Source organism: Poecilia reticulata, chromosome 12 (genome assembly GCF_904066995.2).
Source record: "Poecilia reticulata chromosome 12, P_reticulata-male-v2, whole genome shotgun sequence".
NCBI lineage: Eukaryota > Metazoa > Chordata > Actinopteri > Cyprinodontiformes > Poeciliidae > Poecilia > Poecilia reticulata.
The window spans coordinates 27,967,957-27,986,667 of NC_088841.1; the positions used below are offsets into that span (position 1 = coordinate 27,967,957).

Below are 18,711 nucleotides of genomic sequence, written 5' to 3' on the forward strand. Positions count from 1 at the left end.
CAACGACTCCGTCATACGGAGCAACAGCATCGACACAAATCCTTCATTTACAAACACTGGATGGAGAAGAACATCTGGTCTGTTATTCACTTAACGTAGCGGTTCTCAACGTGGGCGGTACCGCCCCCCAGGGGCCGTTCAGAGGACGGCAGGGGGCGCTGGCGGACATTTTTACAAAGGGGGGCGCTGGGATGCCTCTGGGGGGCGTTTGGTCGAAGGTAAACTTTACACCTTAAATCCACAACAACACCAGTTTAGACTTTGAGCAACTTGGTAAAACTGTATTGTGAAACATAAAATCATGCTTGGCTGCAACTGTATCGATGGCAGCTCTTCTTCTATTCAGTGTCTGTTAGCTTCTGTTAGCTTCTTGGCGCAGCTCCGGCTAGTAGCTTCACCGCATCAGTTCAGCGTTTCACCGGCTGATGACGCTGCTGTGATTCACTTTGTCTGGTATTTATGTAGCTACATATGTTTTGGCAGTTCTGTGATCATGTCAAAGCAGCAACTTATATTAAAAAGTGTTTTATTTCCGTTTGAAAGCTGCCCGCTACCATGGAAGGACAGCAGAAAATCGCTCTTATAAACATGTAATTACTAAAATCACGATACCCTCACTTTGTATCCCTCTGAAAAATGAACCCATTTAAATAAAGAAATCCCTCCATGGGTGATACCTCGATAGAGAGCGTTCATTTTATAGCGTTAACACGGAGCTGTAAGTGGTCCGGTATGAAACGGGGTGATAGAACAACACAGCACTTTTAAATTTCAATAATCAGAATGCAGAAATTGTTTCCGTTGTTTTAAAAGGTTTATGTCAGTCTGCCTTTTCCCCATCGATACGCTTCCCCACCGCCCTGCACCTTAGGGGTTAAAAAAAGACGTTCACATTGCGCTAAACTCTGAAACAGGAGAAACGGGACATAAAACGGAGCGACGAACTAGATGTGAATTATGGCATAAAAACAGAGAATCTGATGCTGAACAGTGAAAAAATCAACACATGATGTGAAACACATGACGATTGGGCGGCGCAGCAGGTGATGAGTGAAGATTACTGATGGTCAATAAATGATAAAATAAATGTAGCAACAGGAAAGAAACTAAAGTGAACATAGCAATAAACCAAGAGAGGATAAAACTAATCAAAGGAAACTAAATGGAAATGAATGAAGAACAAAATGAAAGAATAAACTAAGAAACTAAAGTAAATACAGAGGAATAAACTGGTATGGCAAGACCTTTAGAGCAATAATTAATACAGAGACTGTATGGCAAGAATAAACAGACACTATTTCCAGATAAAAGGGGTGAAACTACACATTATTCAGGTGGATGCGAAAACATCCCCCCCCCCACGAATCGGTGCGCAGATTCAAAACATCTACAATAGTGATAATAACATTAATAATAAAATAAGTAGCCTGTAGATTCTTTGGTGGGGGGCGGGGGGGGACCTGGATAAAGGCTGGGGGGGCGCTGGGCCGAAACAGGTTGAGAAACACTGATCTAATGAATGTTAATGGTTGGATGTTAAACTACGAACAATTCTGTGCAAAATATCAATTCTTTCCCCCACAAGTTGAGTTTATGAAAGTATATAATGCCAAAACAATTTATTAATCAGTTTAAAGATATAATGACGTACAAACCCAATTTATTAATGAATGGAATATCACTCCATATTCAATAACCACACAATTAGAAACTGTTTAAATGACTTTATTCCCTGGGAAAACAAATCAAATAACATTCTTAGTTGATAAAATAACAATTGAAAGGTTGAGAACTCTTTATATTAAACTCCATTTTAAATTTATCCCTCAGAAGAAGAATTCGCTTCAACATGGATGACAATAGAAGCTCATTTTGTGAAAGTGATGCTGAAGCAATAGAGCATATATAGAGAATTCCTGTTTAGAAAAGTGGGTCAAACAGACGTGGTGACCTGTGACCTGTGACCTGTGGAGGAAAACCAAACAATGTAGAAACTTAATATTCATTCATGAACAAAGTGCTGAGATCATCTCCACTTTTTAAACCGTTTTATCTAAATTCCAGTTAAATCTCTGAAATTATTCATGGAAATATTTAAAAAAAAAAAGTTTCCGCCCAGGCAGTGACGTCAGCGCTGCGCTGAGTCAGCGCGTGCAAACCGGAAACAAAACAGAGCGCAGCGCGCAGCCGCAGTAGCAGGCTGGGCTCGTGACGTCCTGCGGGTGAAACTTCTCAAACTTTTGTTTTAATTTGGAAAAACTTTAGTTCCCCCCGTTTCCTGTCTTCATGATCAGTTAACCTATTCTGACGTCACACAGGTGAAGGAGCGCGAGGGCTGCTGCCGACTGGACCAAACCGGAAGTGAGCTGCAGGTAAAGTTTGGAAACCAAATTCCATCCCATAATTAAGGAGGAGCTGGCGGCGTTATTACTAACTTCACTATGAGCGGAAACACCTGGTACCTGCGGTACCACAGCCTGGACCCGCCAGAACCAGAACCAGAACCAGAACCGGCTTCCAGCTCCAGGAATCCTCACGTTTCCAGCCGCAGTGCAGATCTAGAAACCTAGATCTGCAGCTCAGGACTGACTGAGGCGCAGTGTGACGTCATAGCGTCACACTATACGTCATCACCCGCACGATGACATCACAGGCAGAAAACCAGACCAAATCCTCTGGAACACCGGAATGGAGAGTTCTGCATGGTTCTGGTTCTAACTGGTTCTGGTTCTGGTTCTAACTGGTTCTGGTTCTAACTGGTTCTGGTTCTGGTTCTAACTGGTTCTGGTTCTAACTGGTTCTGGTTCTAACTGGTTCTGGTTCTGGTTCTAACTGGTTCTGGTTCTAACTGGTTCTGGTTCTAACTGGTTCTGGTTCTGGTTCTAACTGGTTCTGGTTCTGGTTCTAACTGGTTCTGGTTCCTGAACCTGCAGTTCTAGTGTTTTACACATTCCAGCCCCTGAAGTTCTGATCAGAACCAGAACCGGTCCTCAGCTGTCGAGTTCTTCTCCTGCCTACGTTTCCCATCATGCACCTGCCCATTCTAACCTCTCTTGGTTGCCATAGCAATGAAGAGGGGCCGGGTGCTGCCGGTCCTAGTGGGCGGAGTCTTCTGCCTGGCTGTGATGTCACTGTACCGCATGCTGGAGCTGATGCAGGGGGCGGAGCCTGACCGCGGCGGGGGCTCACCTGTCCACCAGGTGGAGGAAGTAGGTTCTTGGTTCTGTGACGGTCTGGGCGGGTCACGACTCAGTCAGCCAATCAGGTGTCTGTGTGCAGGATTTGTCCCGCCTCCAGCTGAAAATCGACAGGTTGGAGCGCCTCCTGGTGGACAACAACCGGCTGGTCGCTCGGATGCGGGACTCGCTGCTGGTCAGAGAGTCACCTGAGGGAAGGGGCGGGGCCAACGTCAGCTCAAACTCCGCCCACAGCCGAGCCGCTGCGCCTCCAGGCTGCCGGAAGGCCGAAGAGCTGAAGGACGGCGCCGATGGAGTGCAGGTGATCTGAGCGTGCTCAGAGCTGTTTATGACCTGGATGTGTGATCTGATTGGCCGGTTGCTGATCCAATCAGATCTGTCTCTTTGCTCCTCAGCTGCTGGACGTCTACGACCTCCTGCCCTTCGACAACCCCGACGGCGGCGCCTGGAAGCAGGGCTTCGAGATCAGTTACCGTGGAGACGAGTGGGCGGAGCAGCCGCTGGAGCTCTTCCTGGTTCCCCACTCCCACAACGACCCAGGTGAGTGGGCGGAGCCTGACCTCCAGGTGGAGCCTGAGGTGTGTGAAGTGACCCACTGCTGTGGGTTTCAGGCTGGGTGAAGACGTTTGACGGCTACTACCAGGACCAGACCAGACACATACTGGACAACATGCTGGTCAAACTGGGAGAGGACAGCAGGTAGGCCACTGGGCCAGACTGGTCCAGAACTGACCGGCAATGGTCGCTAAGCTAGCGGCAATGGTCGCTAAGCTAGCGGTGTCAGCCTATCACTGATCAGATCAGTATTGTCTGAATGGAAGTAGCCTCTGCTGGGTGAGCGCTAACAGATGCCATGCTAACGACGCTAACAGCTGCCATGCTAACGATGCTAACAGCTGCCATGCTAACGATGCTAACAGCTGCCATGCTAACGATGCTAACAGCTGCCATGCTAACGATGCTAACAGCTGCCATGCTAACGACGCTAACAGCTGCCATGCTAACGATGCTAACAGCTGCCATGCTAACGATGCTAACAGCTGCCATGCTAACGACGCTAACAGCTGCCATGCTAACGACGCTAACAGCTGCCATGCTAACGACGCTAACAGCTGCCATGCTAACGGCGCTAACAGCTGCCATGCTAACGACGCTAACAGCTGCCATGCTAACGGCGGTAACAGCTGCCATGCTAACGGCGGTAACAGCTGCCATGCTAACGATGCTAACAGCTGCCATGCTAACGATGCTAACAGCTGCCATGCTAACGGCGCTAACAGCTGCCATGCTAACGACACTAACAGCTGCCTTGCTAACGATGCTAACAGCTGCCTTGCTAACGACGCTAACAGCTGCCATGCTAACGGCGCTAACAGCTGCCATGCTAACGACGCTAACAGCTGCCATGCTAACGATGCTAACAGCTGCCATGCTAACGATGCTAACAGCTGCCATGCTAACGACGCTAACAGCTGCCATGCTAACGACGCTAACAGCTGCCATGCTAACGACGCTAACAGCTGCCATGCTAACGACGCTAACAGCTGCCTTGCTAACGACGCTAACAGCTGCCATGCTAACGGCGCTAACAGCTGCCATGCTAACGGCGCTAACAGCTGCCATGCTAACGATGCTAACAGCTGCCATGCTAACGATGCTAACAGCTGCCATGCTAACGGCGGTAACAGCTGCCATGCTAACGACGCTAACAGCTGCCATGCTAACGACGCTAACAGCTGCCATGCTAACGACGCTAACAGCTGCCATGCTAACGACGCTAACAGCTGCCATGCTAACGACGCTAACAGCTGCCATGCTAACGGCGCTAACAGCTGCCATGCTAACGGCGCTAACAGCTGCCATGCTAACGACGCTAACAGCTGCCATGCTAACGATGCTAACAGCTGCCATGCTAACGACGCTAACAGCTGCCATGCTAACGATGCTAACAGCTGCCATGCTAACGACGCTAACAGCTGCCATGCTAACGATGCTAACAGCTGCCATGCTAACGGCGCTAACAGCTGCCATGCTAACGACGCTAACAGCTGCCATGCTAACGATGCTAACAGCTGCCATGCTAACGACGCTAACAGCTGCCATGCTAACGATGCTAACAGCTGCCATGCTAACGATGCTAACAGCTGCCATGCTAACGACGCTAACAGCTGCCATGCTAACGACGCTAACAGCTGCCATGCTAACGACGCTAACAGCTGCCATGCTAACGATGCTAACAGCTGCCATGCTAACGGCGCTAACAGCTGCCATGCTAACGATGCTAACAGCTGCCATGCTAACGATGCTAACAGCTGCCATGCTAACGATGCTAACAGCTGCCATGCTAACGACGCTAACAGCTGCCATGCTAACGACGCTAACAGCTGCCATGCTAACGGCGCTAACAGCTGCCATGCTAACGATGCTAACAGCTGCCATGCTAACGATGCTAACAGCTGCCATGCTAACGATGCGCTCTGCTGGTGTGTTGGTCCCAGGAGGAAGATGATCTGGGCTGAGATCAGCTATTTCTCCCAGTGGTGGAACGACATCGACGACCAGAAGAGGGCGCTGGTCAGACGGTAACCTATCAATGCTTTAGGCTGTGGTCACATGTTTCCTGTCTGCTCTGATTGGTCGGCCTGTGGTCACGTGTTTCATGTCTGCTCTGTGATTGGCCGACTGTGGTCACGTGTTTCCTGTCTGCTCTGATTGGTCGGACTGTGGTCACGTGTTTCATGTCTGCTCTGTGATTGGCCGACTGTGGTCACGTGTTTCCTGTCTGCTCTGTGATTGGCTGACTGTGGTCACGTGTTTCCTGTCTGCTCTGATTGGTCGACCTGTGGTCACATGTTTCCTGTCTGCTCTGTGATTGGCTGACTGTGGTCACGTGTTTCCTGTCTGCTCTGTGATTGGTCGACCTGTGGTCACATGTTTCCTGTCTGCTCTGTGATTGGCTGACTGTGGTCACGTGTTTCCTGTCTGCTGTTTCCTGTCTGCTCTGTGATTGGCTGACTGTGGTCACGTGTTTCCTGTCTGCTCTGTGATTGGCTGACTGTGGTCACGTGTTTCCTGTCTGCTCTGTGATTGGCCAGCCTGTGGTCACGTGTTTCCTGTCTGCTCTGTGATTGGCTGACTGTGGTCACGTGTTTCCTGTCTGCTCTGTGATTGGCTGACTGTGGTCACGTGTTTCCTGTCTGCTCTGTGATTGGCCAGCCTGTGGTCACGTGTTTCCTGTCTGCTCTGTGATTGGCCAGCCTGTGGTCACGTGTTTCCTGTCTGCTCTGTGATTGGCCAGCCTGGTGGGGGCGGGCCAGCTGGAGCTGGTGACCGGCGGTTGGGTCATGGCGGATGAAGCGAACTCTCACTACTTTGCGATGCTGGACCAGCTGATGGAGGGCCACCAGTGGCTGCAGACTCACCTGGGTAAGGCTCACCTGGCTGCCCGGCTGAGGCTCCGCCCCCCCGTCGCTGACGCTGTCTGTCTGTAGGCGTGAAGCCGAGCAGCGGCTGGGCCGTCGATCCCTTTGGCCACTCCCCCTCCATGACGTACCTGCTGAAGGGGGCGGGGCTTAGCAACATGCTGATCCAGAGGGTGCACTACTCCATCAAGAAGCACTTCTCCCAGCAACGGACGCTGGAGTTTCTATGGCGACAGAGCTGGGGTGAGAGAGGGCGAGGGACTCTGAGCGCGCTGATGTACAGGTTCTGACTCCGCCCACTTCTTGTGTTCCAGACTCCTCCCCCCGCAGTGACATCACATGTCACATGATGCCATTCTACAGCTACGACGTCCCACACACCTGCGGCCCGAACCCGGCCGTCTGCTGCCAGTTTGACTTCCACCGCCTGCCCGGGGGGCGGGTCTTCTGTCCCTGGAGGATCCCGCCGCAGCCAATCACAGAGCAGAACATCAAGGAGAGGTGAGCAGGGGGCGGGGCCTCAGCCACACACCTCATTACCTTACGTACCTCATGTTTAATACCTGGCAAGGTCAGGAGGAATGTTAATGGAACCAGGCTTTTATTTTGAAAGGCCAACATCCTCTCTAGTCACCTCAGAGTTGTTGGCCGTGCAGCCGTGGCTCTTACTGAGCATGCTCAGAAGGGTGATGCCCCGCCTCCAGGAAGGAGGCTGAACACCACACTTCCTCTTCCTCCCAGAGCTCTGCTCCTATTGGACCAGTACCGGCAGAAGTCCCGCCTCTTCCGCTCCTCGGTGCTGCTGGTTCCTCTGGGAGACGACTTCCGCTTCGTGGAGTCAGAGGAGTGGGACGCACAGTTCAGCAACTATCAGAAGCTGTTCGACTACTTCGACCAGCATCCCGAGCTACACATCAAGGTGAGGGCTCACCTGGCTGGGGGCGGGGCTTAGGGCTGAGTCCGGCTGGGGGCGGAGCTTAGGGCTGAGCCTGGCTGTGGGCGGAGCTTAGGGCTGAGCCTGGCTGTGGGCGGAGCTAAGGCTTGAGTCTGGCTGGGGGCGGAGCTTAGGGCTGAGCCTGGCTGTGGGCGGAGCTAAGGCCTGAGCCTGGCTGGGGGCGGAGCTTAGGGCTGAGCCTGGCTGTGGGCGGAGCTTAGGGCTGAGCCTGGCTGGGGGCGGAGCTAAGGCCTGAGCCTGGCTGTGGGCGGAGCTTAGGGCTGAGCCTGGCTGTGGGTGGAGCTAAGGCCTGAGATTGGCTGTGGGTGGAGCTAAGGCCTGAGCCTGTCGGTGGGTGGAGCTAAGGGCTGAGCCTGGCTGTGGGTGGAGCTTAGGGCTGAGCCTGTCGGTGGGTGGAGCTTAGGGCTGAGCCTGTCGGTGGGTGGAGCTAAGGCCTGAGCCTGGCTGTGGGTGGAGCTAAGGGCTGAGCCTGGCGGGGGGCGGAGCTAAGGCTTGAGTCTGGCTGGGGGCGGAGCTTAGGGCTGAGCCTGGCTGTGGGCGGAGCTAAGGGCTGAGCCTGGCTGTGGGCGGAGCTTAGGGCTGAGCCTGGCTGTGGGCGGAGCTTAGGGCTGAGCCTGGCTGGGGGCGGAGCTAAGGGCTGAGCCTGGCTGTGGGCGGAGCTTAGGGCTGAGCCTGGCTGTGGGCGGAGCTTAGGGCTGAGCCTGGCTGTGGGCGGAGCTTAGGGCTGAGCCTGGCTGTGGGCGGAGCTTAGGGCTGAGCCTGGCTGTGGGCGGAGCTTAGGGCTGAGCCTGGCTGTGGGCGGAGCTTAGGGCTGAGCCTGGCTGGGGGTGAATCTTATGGTTGAGTCTGGTACCAGGCCCGGTTTGGGACGCTGTCGGACTACTTTGCTGCGCTGCACCGGCGGCTGGCGGAGGCGAGAACAGCGTTGCCCACGCTGCGTGGAGACTTCTTCACCTACGCTGACCGGGACGACCACTACTGGAGCGGATACTTCACCTCGCGGCCGTTCTACAAGCGGCTGGACCGGACCCTGGAGTCCACGCTCAGGTGGGCGTGTCCTGATGGGTCGAGGGGCCACGGCGCCCTCTGCCGGTCAATCTCACCGCTTCTCACCTGCTTCCCTTCTCAGAGCCACAGAAATCTTTTACACTCTCACGCTGGCTGAAATGCGTCGTTTCCGTGACGACGGTCGTCTGGTCGAAGGGTTTCCGGCACGCGAACATTACCAGCGGCTGACAGAGGGGAGACAGAGCCTGGGGCTGTTCCAGCACCATGACGCCGTCGCGGGAACAGCACGGGAACATGTGGTGATCGACTACGGAACCAGGTGACCACTTCCTGTTTCAACATGGAGGCTCTTTGTTTAGATAATCACAGTAAAACTTTATCAGTGGGGTAAATGAAACCAGCTGCTAAGGTCAGGCTCAACAAATCCAATCCTCCATTTAATGAGATGTTCTTGAGCTACGCTAGCAGCTACACTAGCAGCTATGCTAGCAGCTACCGTAGCAGCTACGCTAGCAGCTATGCTAGTAGCTATGCTAGCAGCTACAGTAGCAGCTATGCTAGCAGCTACCGTAGCAGCTATGCTAGCAGCTACCGTAGCAGCTATGCTAGCAGCTACACTAGCAGCTATGCTAGCAGCTACCGTAGCAGCTATGCTAGCAGCTATGATAGCAGCTATGCTAGCAGCTACGCTAGCAGCTATGCTAGCAGCTACTCTAGCAGCTATGCTAGCAGCTACTCTAGCAGCTATGCTAGCAGCTACCGTAGCAGCTATGCTAGCAGCTACCGTAGCAGCTATGCTAGCAGCTACTCTAGCAGCTATGCTAGCAGCTACTCTAGCAGCTATGCTAGCAGCTACTCTAGCAGCTACGCTAGCAGCTACGCTAGCAGCTACGCTAGCAGCTACGCCTACTTCTGCCAGCATTTCACTCATGCAGCTGCTTAAACCAACGATTAGAACAAAACAACTTGTAATTTGTATGCGCTGCCACATTTTACGACAGAAATAATTTCTACGTTCTTTTCTACTTATGCAATTCAATCCAAATCGATTTAGAATAAAGTATTACTTCGTTGGTGTACTCTCACAGACTCTTTGTGGCTAACTCTTGCTTGTCAGTCATATTTTAAAGTTGAAATATTAAGTGAAGAATTAAAAACACTATTTACCAAAATAATAATTTTTATTTAAAATGTATTACTATTCTGTTCTAAATTAAAATGAAACATAGTCTATGAATAAGGCTGGTAACAGTCCTGTCTTAACATCATATATCTACATTTTTGATGTATTTATTCTCGTGATGAAAACCTTGTAGCTTATTTTCGCTTTAGCCTGTTTGTGTCTTATTTTTCCCTCCAAACTCTCTGTTGAAGATGCTGTCAACATGGAAAATGCTAAGAGGTAACTTCCTGTTCGACGTCAGCAGATAGCTTTTAGTATTAACATCACATCCCTTCAGTTAGCGTTAGCTTTCAGAATTAACTCCCATTATTATTAGCATTTTATCGAGCTTGTTCACTTGGTTCATGTTGTTTCCATGCAGATTATTTCACTGACATTAACATGCTAGTGGCCTTGTACTACTTTCACAGCCAGTTCTTAGCCCCGTTACCTTGTTAGGTTATTAGCATGTTTGCATGTTATCACTTTGTTAGCCTGTTGTTACATCTTAGTTTTTTTTATGGCTGCTGCTACTATTATCGTCTGGTTATTCTGTTGCTATAATGCCTGTTTTAATTTAATATTAGGAAGTTGTTAGCATATCATCACCTTAGTAGCCTGATTTTAACATCTAAGCCGTTTGTGACCTTGTTAGCCAGCTATTAGCATGTTGATACACTCTTAGTGTTATCTGGTTAGCCTTTTGTTGTTAGCATGTCACTCTGTTGTTGCTCCGCTGTCAACCTTTGTCAATGTGTTGCCAACCTGCTCTAAAGATGATGTAGCATGCTGAGTCTGTTGTTGGTCTGTGTGTGACCTGTTCTTATTATCCTGTGGTGACGTTGCTAGCTTGTTGTTTTTATCATGGGACCTGAATCGTTAGTCTGCCGTATTTATTCTGTGGAATGAAAGAAAAGATGACAGCAGGTTTGTTTTACAGGTTGTTTCAGGCCATCCTGAATCTGCGCCAGGTGCTGCTGAGCTCCGCCCACTGGCTAATCCTGTTGGACAAGAGCCAGTACCACGAAGACCAATCAAAACCCTTCTTACAAATGGTGACTGAACCGCTACCTCACCTGATTGATCTATAAGGACTGGATTAATAATGACAACACCTGAAACTTAATCATTATTTTGAAGTCTAATTTTTACATGACTGCTGCTCTGGTTGCACACCTGAACTCACCTGAACTCACCTGAATTCACCTGAATTCACCTGAACTCACCTGAACTCACCTGAACTCACCTGAACTCACCTGAACTCACCTGAACTCACCTGAACTCACCTGAACTCACCTGAACTCACCTGAACTCACCTGAACTCACCTGAACTCACCTGAACTCACCTGAACTCACCTGAACTCACCTGAACACACCTGAATTCACCTGAACTCACCTGAACTCACCTGAACTCACCTGAACTCACCTGAACTCACCTGAACTCACCTGAACTCACCTGAACTCACCTGAACTCAGCTGATCTCACCTGAACTCACCTAAACTCACCTGAACTCACCTGAACTCCCCTGAACTCACCTGAACTCACCTGAACTCACCTGATCTCACCTGAACTCACCTGAACTCACCTGAACTCACCTGAACTCACCTGAACTCACCTGAACTCACCTGAATTCACCTGAACTCACCTGAACACACCTGAACTCACCTGATCTCACCTGAACTCACCTGAACTCACCTGAACACACCTGAACACACCTGAACTCACCTGAACACACCTGAACTCACCTGAACACACCTGAACTCACCTGATCTCACCTGAACTCACCTGAACACACCTGAACTCACCTGAACTCACCTGAACTCACCTGAACTCACCTGAACTCACCTGAACTCACCTGAACTCACCTGAACTCACCTGAACTCACCTGAACTCACCTGAACTCACCTGAACTCACCTGAACACACCTGAACTCACCTGATCTCACCTGAACTCACCTGAACACACCTGAATTCACCTGAACTCACCTGAATTCACCTGAACTCACCTGAACACACCTGAACTCACCTGAACACACCTGAACTCACCTGATCTCACCTGAACTCACCTGAACACACCTGAACTCACCTGAACTCACCTGAACTCACCTGAACTCACCTGAACTCACCTGATCTCACCTGAACTCACCTGAACTCACCTGAACTCACCTGAACTCACCTGAACTCACCTGAACTCACCTGAACTCACCTGAACTCACCTGAACTCACCTGAACTCACCTGAACTCACCTGAACTCACCTGAACTCACCTGAACTCACCTGAATTCACCTGAACTCACCTGATCTCACCTGAACTCACCTGAACTCACCTGAACTCACCTGATCTCACCTGAACTCACCTGAACTCACCTGAACTCACCTGAACTCACCTGATCTCACCTGAACTCACCTGATCTCACCTGAACTCACCTGAACTCACCTGAACTCACCTGAACTCACCTGAACACACCTGAACTCACCTGAACTCACCTGAACTCACCTGAACTCACCTGAACTCACCTGAACTCACCTGAATTCACCTGAACTCACCTGAACTCACCTGAACTCACCTGAACTCACCTGAACTCACCTGAACACACCTGAACTCACCTGATCTCACCTGAACACACCTGAACACACCTGAACACACCTGAACTCACCTGATCTCACCTGAACTCACCTGAACACACCTGAACTCACCTGAACTCACCTGAACTCACCTGAACTCACCTGAACTCACCTGAACTCACCTGAACTCACCTGAACTCACCTGAACTCACCTGAACTCACCTGAACTCACCTGAACTCACCTGAACTCACCTGAACTCACCTGAACTCACCTGAACTCACCTGAATTCACCTGAACTCACCTGAACTCACCTGAACTCACCTGAACTCACCTGAACTCACCTGAACTCACCTGAACTCACCTGAACTCACCTGAACTCACCTGAATTCACCTGAACTCACCTGAACTCACCTGAACTCACCTGAACTCACCTGAACTCACCTGAACTCACCTGAATTCACCTGAACTCACCTGAACTCACCTGAACTCACCTGAACTCACCTGAACTCACCTGAACTCACCTGAACTCACCTGAACTCACCTGAACTCACCTGAACTCACCTGAACACACCTGAACTCACCTGATCTCACCTGAACACACCTGAACTCCCCTGAATTCACCTAAACTCACATGAACACACCTGAACTCACCTGAATTTACCTGAACTCACCTGAACTCACCTGAACTCACCTGAACTCACCTGAACACACCTGAACTCACCTGAACTCACCTGAATTCACCTGAACACACCTGATCTCACCTGAACACACCTGAACACACCTGAACACACCTGATCTCACCTGAACACACCTGAACACACCTGAACTCACCTGATCTCACCTGAACACACCTGAACACACCTGAACTCACCTGAACACACCTGAACACACCTGAACACACCTGAATTCACCTGAACTCACCTGAACTCACCTGAATTCACCTGAACTCACCTGAACACACCTGATCTCACCTGAACACACCTGAACACACCTGAACACACCTGAACTCACCTGAACTCACCTGAACACACCTGAACACACCTGAACTCACCTGAACTCACCTGAACTCACCTGAACACACCTGAACTCACCTGAACACACCTGAACTCACCTGAACTCACCTGAACTCACCTGAACTCACCTGAATTCACCTGAACTCACCTGAACTCACCTGAACTCACCTGAACTCACCTGAACTCACCTGAACTCACCTGAACTCACCTGAATTCACCTGAACTCACCTGAACTCACCTGAACTCACCTGAACTCACCTGAACTCACCTGAACTCACCTGAACTCACCTGAACTCACCTGAACTCACCTGAACTCACCTGAACTCACCTGAACTCACCTGAACTCACCTGAACTCACCTGAACTCACCTGAACACACCTGAACTCACCTGATCTCACCTGAACACACCTGAACACACCTGAACTCACCTGAACTCACCTGAACACACCTGAACACACCTGAACTCACCTGAACTCACCTGAACTCACCTGAACACACCTGAACACACCTGAACTCACCTGAACTCACCTGAACTCACCTGATCTCACCTGAACACACCTGAACACACCTGAACACACCTGAACTCACCTGAACACACCTGAACACACCTGAACTCACCTGAACACACCTGAATTCACCTGAACTCACCTGAACTCAGCTGAACTCACCTGAACTCACCTGAACACACCTGAACTCACCTGAATTCACCTGAACACACCTGAACTCACCTGAACTCACCTGAACACACCTGAACTCACCTGAACTCACCTGAACTCACCTGAACACACCTGAACTCACCTGAACTCACCTGAACTCACCTGAACTCACCTGAACACACCTGAATTCACCTGAACTCACCTGAACTCACCTGAACACACCTGAACTCACCTGAACTCACCTGAACTCACCTGAACTCAGCTGAACTCACCTGAACTCACCTGAACTCACCTGAACTCACCTGAATTCACCTGAACTCACCTGAACTCACCTGAACTCACCTGAACTCACCTGAACTCACCTGAACTCACCTGAACTCACCTGAACTCACCTGAACTCACCTGAACTCACCTGAACTCACCTGAACTCACCTGAATTCACCTGAACTCACCTGAACTCACCTGAACTCACCTGAACTCACCTGAACTCACCTGAACTCACCTGAATTCACCTGAACTCACCTGAACTCACCTGAACTCACCTGAACTCACCTGAACTCACCTGAACTCACCTGAACTCACCTGAACTCACCTGAACTCACCTGAACTCACCTGAATTCACCTGAACTCACCTGAACTCACCTGAACTCACCTGAACTCACCTGCAATGTGTTTTTTCAGGATGAGGTGATTTCGGCGCAGGACGCTTTGCCTCAGAAGACGACGTTGGCGCTTGGCGATGAGCCCAGGTGAGGATGTGTGCCGCTGTGTGAGGGTTCAGGTATATATAGATATTGATTATTGGTGATTGCTGCAGGTCGTTGATCGTGTTGAACCCGACGGAGCAGCTCCGTACGTCTGTCGTCACGCTGGCGGTGGATTCTCCAGACGCTCGCGTCGTCGATGCAGCAACTGGTCGACCAATGGCAGTGCAGGTCTCTGCTGTGTGGGCGGAGCCTAGTAAAGTGTCTGCAGAAACCTTCCAGGTGAGGGATTGATTGATTATTGATCACAGCAGCAGCAGCTCTCTGACCTCCTTTCCTCCAGCTCTCCTTCGCCGCTGAACTTCCTCCTCTGTCGCTCACCGTGTATCATGTGATCAAAGCTCCGGCTGGCTCCGCCCCCCGGGCGCGCTATGTCGTTCATCGCCATGGCGACCCACCAACCGTCCACTCTGAGCACTTCCAGGTGTCCCGGCTCCAAGGAGCTGAAGCCGACTTGCCTCTGTCGCTTAGCAACAAGCACCTTCGGATATGGAGCTCCCCGGAAACTGGCCTGCTGCAGGTCTGGCCCTTCAAAGTAAAAGCCCAATCAACGAGGAAAATGAAATAAAATGAAATGTTTGTTTTCATTCTGGAGCAGAAGGTGCAGCTGCAGTCCGGTCCGGTCCGACAGGTCCAGGTCCGCTTCCTGTGGTACGGAACCAGAACCTCAGGGGATCGCAGTGGAGCGTACCTGTTCCTGCCGGGAGGGGAGGGGCCTCAGGTGAGTCAGGACAACAGGTCTCTCTCCACCTTTCCCTCGCTCTCTCTCTCATGGTGTCTCTCTCGCCCCCTGCAGGCCTACTCGTCCTCTGAACCCCCCCTGATCCGGGTCACTAGGGGCCCCATCTTCTCTGACATCACTTCCTGTTTCCCACACTTCACACACACCGTGCGGCTCTACCACCTGGACGGTATTCGTGTTTCTGCCCAGACAGGAACTTCCTGTTCTGTTTCAGGATTTTCACAATAAGAGGTTCCTGTGTGCTGCAGGGCATGCTGGGAAATCCATGGAGATCTCCAACATGGTGGACATCAGGTCGGAGACCAACAAGGAGCTGGTCATGCGGCTCGTCACTGATGTCGCCAGCGGCAACCGTTTCTATACCGACCTCAATGGCTTCCAGGTTCTAGCTCTTCCTTTATTGATCACCTTTTATTTTGAAGGTTTAGTCAGGCAACCAATCAGGAGTTTCCTTACTGACAGCTGAGTAGTTGCTGGTTGGCTGTTGGATAGCTGGTTGGTTGCTGACAGGTTGCTGACGTGTTGCTGGTTGGTTCCTGTGTTGCTGGTTGCTTGCTGTGTTGCTGAATGGTTGCTGAGTTGCTGGTTGGTTGCTGTGTTGCTGAATGGTTGCTGTGTTGCTGGTTGGTTGCTGTGTTGCTGAATGGTTGCTGTGTTGCTGAATGGTTGCTGAGTTGCTGAATGGTTGCTGTGTTGCTGACTGGTTGCTGTGTTGCTGAATGGTTGCTGAGTTGCTGAATGGTTGCTGTGTTGCTGAATGGTTGCTGTGTTGCTGGTTGGTTGCTGTGTTGCTGAATGGTTGCTGTGTTGCTGAATGGTTGCTGAGTTGCTGGTTGGTTGCTGTGTTGCTGAATGGTTGCTGAGTTGCTGGTTGGTTGCTGTGTTGCTGAATGGTTGCTGTGTTGCTGAATGGTTGCTGTGTTGCTGGTTGGTTGCTGTGTTGCTGAATGGTTGCTGTGTTGCTGAATGGTTGCTGTGTTGCTGAATGGTTGCTGTGTTGCTGGTTGGTTGCTGTGTTGCTGAATGGTTGCTGTGTTGCTGGTTGGTTGCTGTGTTGCTGGTTGGTTGCTGTGTTGCTGAATGGTTGCTGTGTTGCTGGTTGGTTGCTGTGTTGCTGGTTGGTTGCTGACGTGTTGCTGAATGGTTGCTGTGTTGCTGACTGGTTGCTGTGTTGCTGAATGGTTGCTGAGTTGCTGACTGGTTGCCGTGCAGATGCAGCAACGCCGCTCGCTGGAGAAGCTCCCCCTGCAGGCCAACTTCTACCCGATGACGTCGGCGGCGTTCCTGCAGGACGCATCGAGTCGTCTGTCGCTGCTGTCGGCGCAGAGCCAGGCGGTGGCGTCGCTGCGACCCGGTGAGTGCCGCTCTGGAACCGGTGGGACGGTTCTGGCTGAGAACTGAGCTCCGCGTTTACCTGTGCAGGTGAGCTGGAGCTGGTGCTGGACCGGCGGCTGCAGCAGGACGATAACCGCGGTCTGGGTCAGGGAGTCACTGACAACAAGCCGACCGCCACGCTCTACCGTCTGCTGCTGGAGGACCGGGGCGGGGCCAAGGTGAGGGGTCGGGGCTCCACCAGGTTACCATGGTAACAACGAGGAACAGGTTCCGTCCAGGAAAGCCAGAACCACCAACACTGCCCTCATGGTTCTGCTCTGGTCTATCCAACAGGAGGTGGGCGGAGCCGCAGTGGAACACCTGTCTCTGCTCGCCCACTTGGCCTCTCTCTCCCTCTCCCATCCTCCCATCACCATGGTCGGCCCGGGCGACGGCCAGCTGCCGAAGCTCCGCCCTTTCCAGGCGCTACGCTCCTCGCTGCCGTGCGACCTTCACTTGTTGAACCTGAGGACGCTGGAGGACCCGAAGGTGAGAGCTGAGGTCACTTCCTGTAGACACTTCCTGTCTTTCCTCACAGTAACTTGATCACACCATGAGTGTGAGTCTGGGACTGAGAGCGCCCAGGGTTCACCAGTCCCAGCGGTCTTATCCAGTTAAGATCCTTTCTGACAGGTCAGAACCGATCTGAACCGGTGGGTCCAACCGGCTGGAGGAAAGAGGTCTCACTCTGGTGGAAGTTTCCTCCCAGCAGAGTGACACCTCTGCTGCTCATAGAAGATCTTCAGGCTTCTGCCGGTTCTAGATCAGATCCTGATCTACATTCTGTCTCTGACAAACAGGAAGCTGGGAGCCCGTCACAGGAAGTGGCGCTCCTCCTCCACAGGAAGGGGTTTGACTGTAGCTCCGCCCCCGCCCCGCCCCCGGCCTGCTCCTGGAATGGCCTGGATGAGGTTGGACTTCCACTGGACTCAGGTTTTCCGTCAGTTTTTTTAGTTTACACATGCGTCTGTGTCTCCTGCAGCTGGACCTGGACGATCTGTTCGCTCCGCTGCGGTTCCGCTCGCTGCGCCGCTCCGGCCTCACGCTGCTCCGGGACCACGACCAGCCTGACTCCGCCCACCAGGCGCAGGAGCTCCGCCCCATGGAGATCAGCGCATTCCGCGTGGAGATCGCCTGATGAAGCTGCAAGCAGGAAGTCTGGCTCTTTCACAATAAAAGCCATCTGAGGTCAATCACTGCAACTGTCTTGTTACTGCTGCATCGTATGTGTAGAGTGTGTGTGTTTCCATGGAGACGCTGTGTTGCTGTTCTACCTGTGAGTGTGAATCTGGGTGGTTGTTGTTTTTTGTGACCAAGGGAATTCTGGGAAATATATTTTTGTAAATTTCTTTGTTTTCTGTGAAACTGATTAAGAAAATGTGAAGGGTTCTGGTTCTGTTCTGGGCAAATCTGGGCCAATAAAAATTAAATTATTGTTGAAATGAAAACATCTGGAGTCATTTTGTGTTTAAAGAAAGTTGTACCTTGTTGATCCAATCCACAGGTTCTGTTGGGTTCCAAGCAGAAAACTGAATCTTTCTAAATGGAAAATGGAGGATTTTTTTAAATCTATATTTTATTTTCGTATCCTGACACATTGAGTCACAAACATTCAGCCAACTTTTCAGTGAGACGGACTCGGGCCGAGCCGAGCCGGGCCTGGTCGGTCCAATTGAACCGGGTTCAGTACAGAAGGACTTCAATAAGAAACTTCTTGTTGCTGACAATAAAAAACTTTTTCTGGCCAACCAAGTAAAAAAAATCACATTAGGAGTCGAGACGCCTTTTATCTAGACCTGCAATAATGATTTTCTCTCTAATTTAAATAAAGTTACAGGTTGAAAAAACAACAA

At 51.2% G+C, this 18,711-nt stretch overlaps 1 protein-coding gene across 3 annotated transcripts; it reads left to right on the plus strand.

Moving 5' to 3' along the window:
* The first annotated feature begins 2,133 nt into the window (after positions 1-2,133).
* Positions 2,134-18,306, plus strand: man2a1 (mannosidase, alpha, class 2A, member 1). 3 transcript variants are annotated; one of them, XM_081613572.1, is made up of 25 exons: positions 2,134-2,222; positions 2,319-2,372; positions 3,067-3,209; positions 3,280-3,498; positions 3,593-3,737; positions 3,809-3,896; positions 5,696-5,779; positions 6,496-6,623; positions 6,689-6,862; positions 6,934-7,120; positions 7,361-7,538; positions 8,431-8,621; positions 8,704-8,901; positions 10,685-10,799; positions 14,660-14,727; positions 14,796-14,964; positions 15,026-15,262; positions 15,341-15,463; positions 15,539-15,653; positions 15,733-15,866; positions 16,697-16,838; positions 16,907-17,037; positions 17,153-17,347; positions 17,659-17,769; positions 17,841-18,306. In XM_081613572.1, the coding sequence occupies exons 3-25, from the start codon at positions 3,069-3,071 to the stop codon at positions 17,994-17,996; spliced, it is 3,429 nt and encodes a 1,142-aa protein (XP_081469698.1). In that variant the 5' UTR covers positions 2,134-2,222; positions 2,319-2,372; positions 3,067-3,068; the 3' UTR covers positions 17,997-18,306. The 3 variants fall into 3 exon arrangements, with proteins under 3 accessions (XP_081469698.1, XP_081469699.1, XP_081469700.1); XM_081613573.1 differs by having other exon boundaries at positions 2,172-2,372; positions 3,067-3,200; XM_081613574.1 differs by lacking the exon at positions 5,696-5,779 and having other exon boundaries at positions 2,172-2,372.
* The last annotated feature ends 405 nt before the right edge of the window (positions 18,307-18,711 follow it).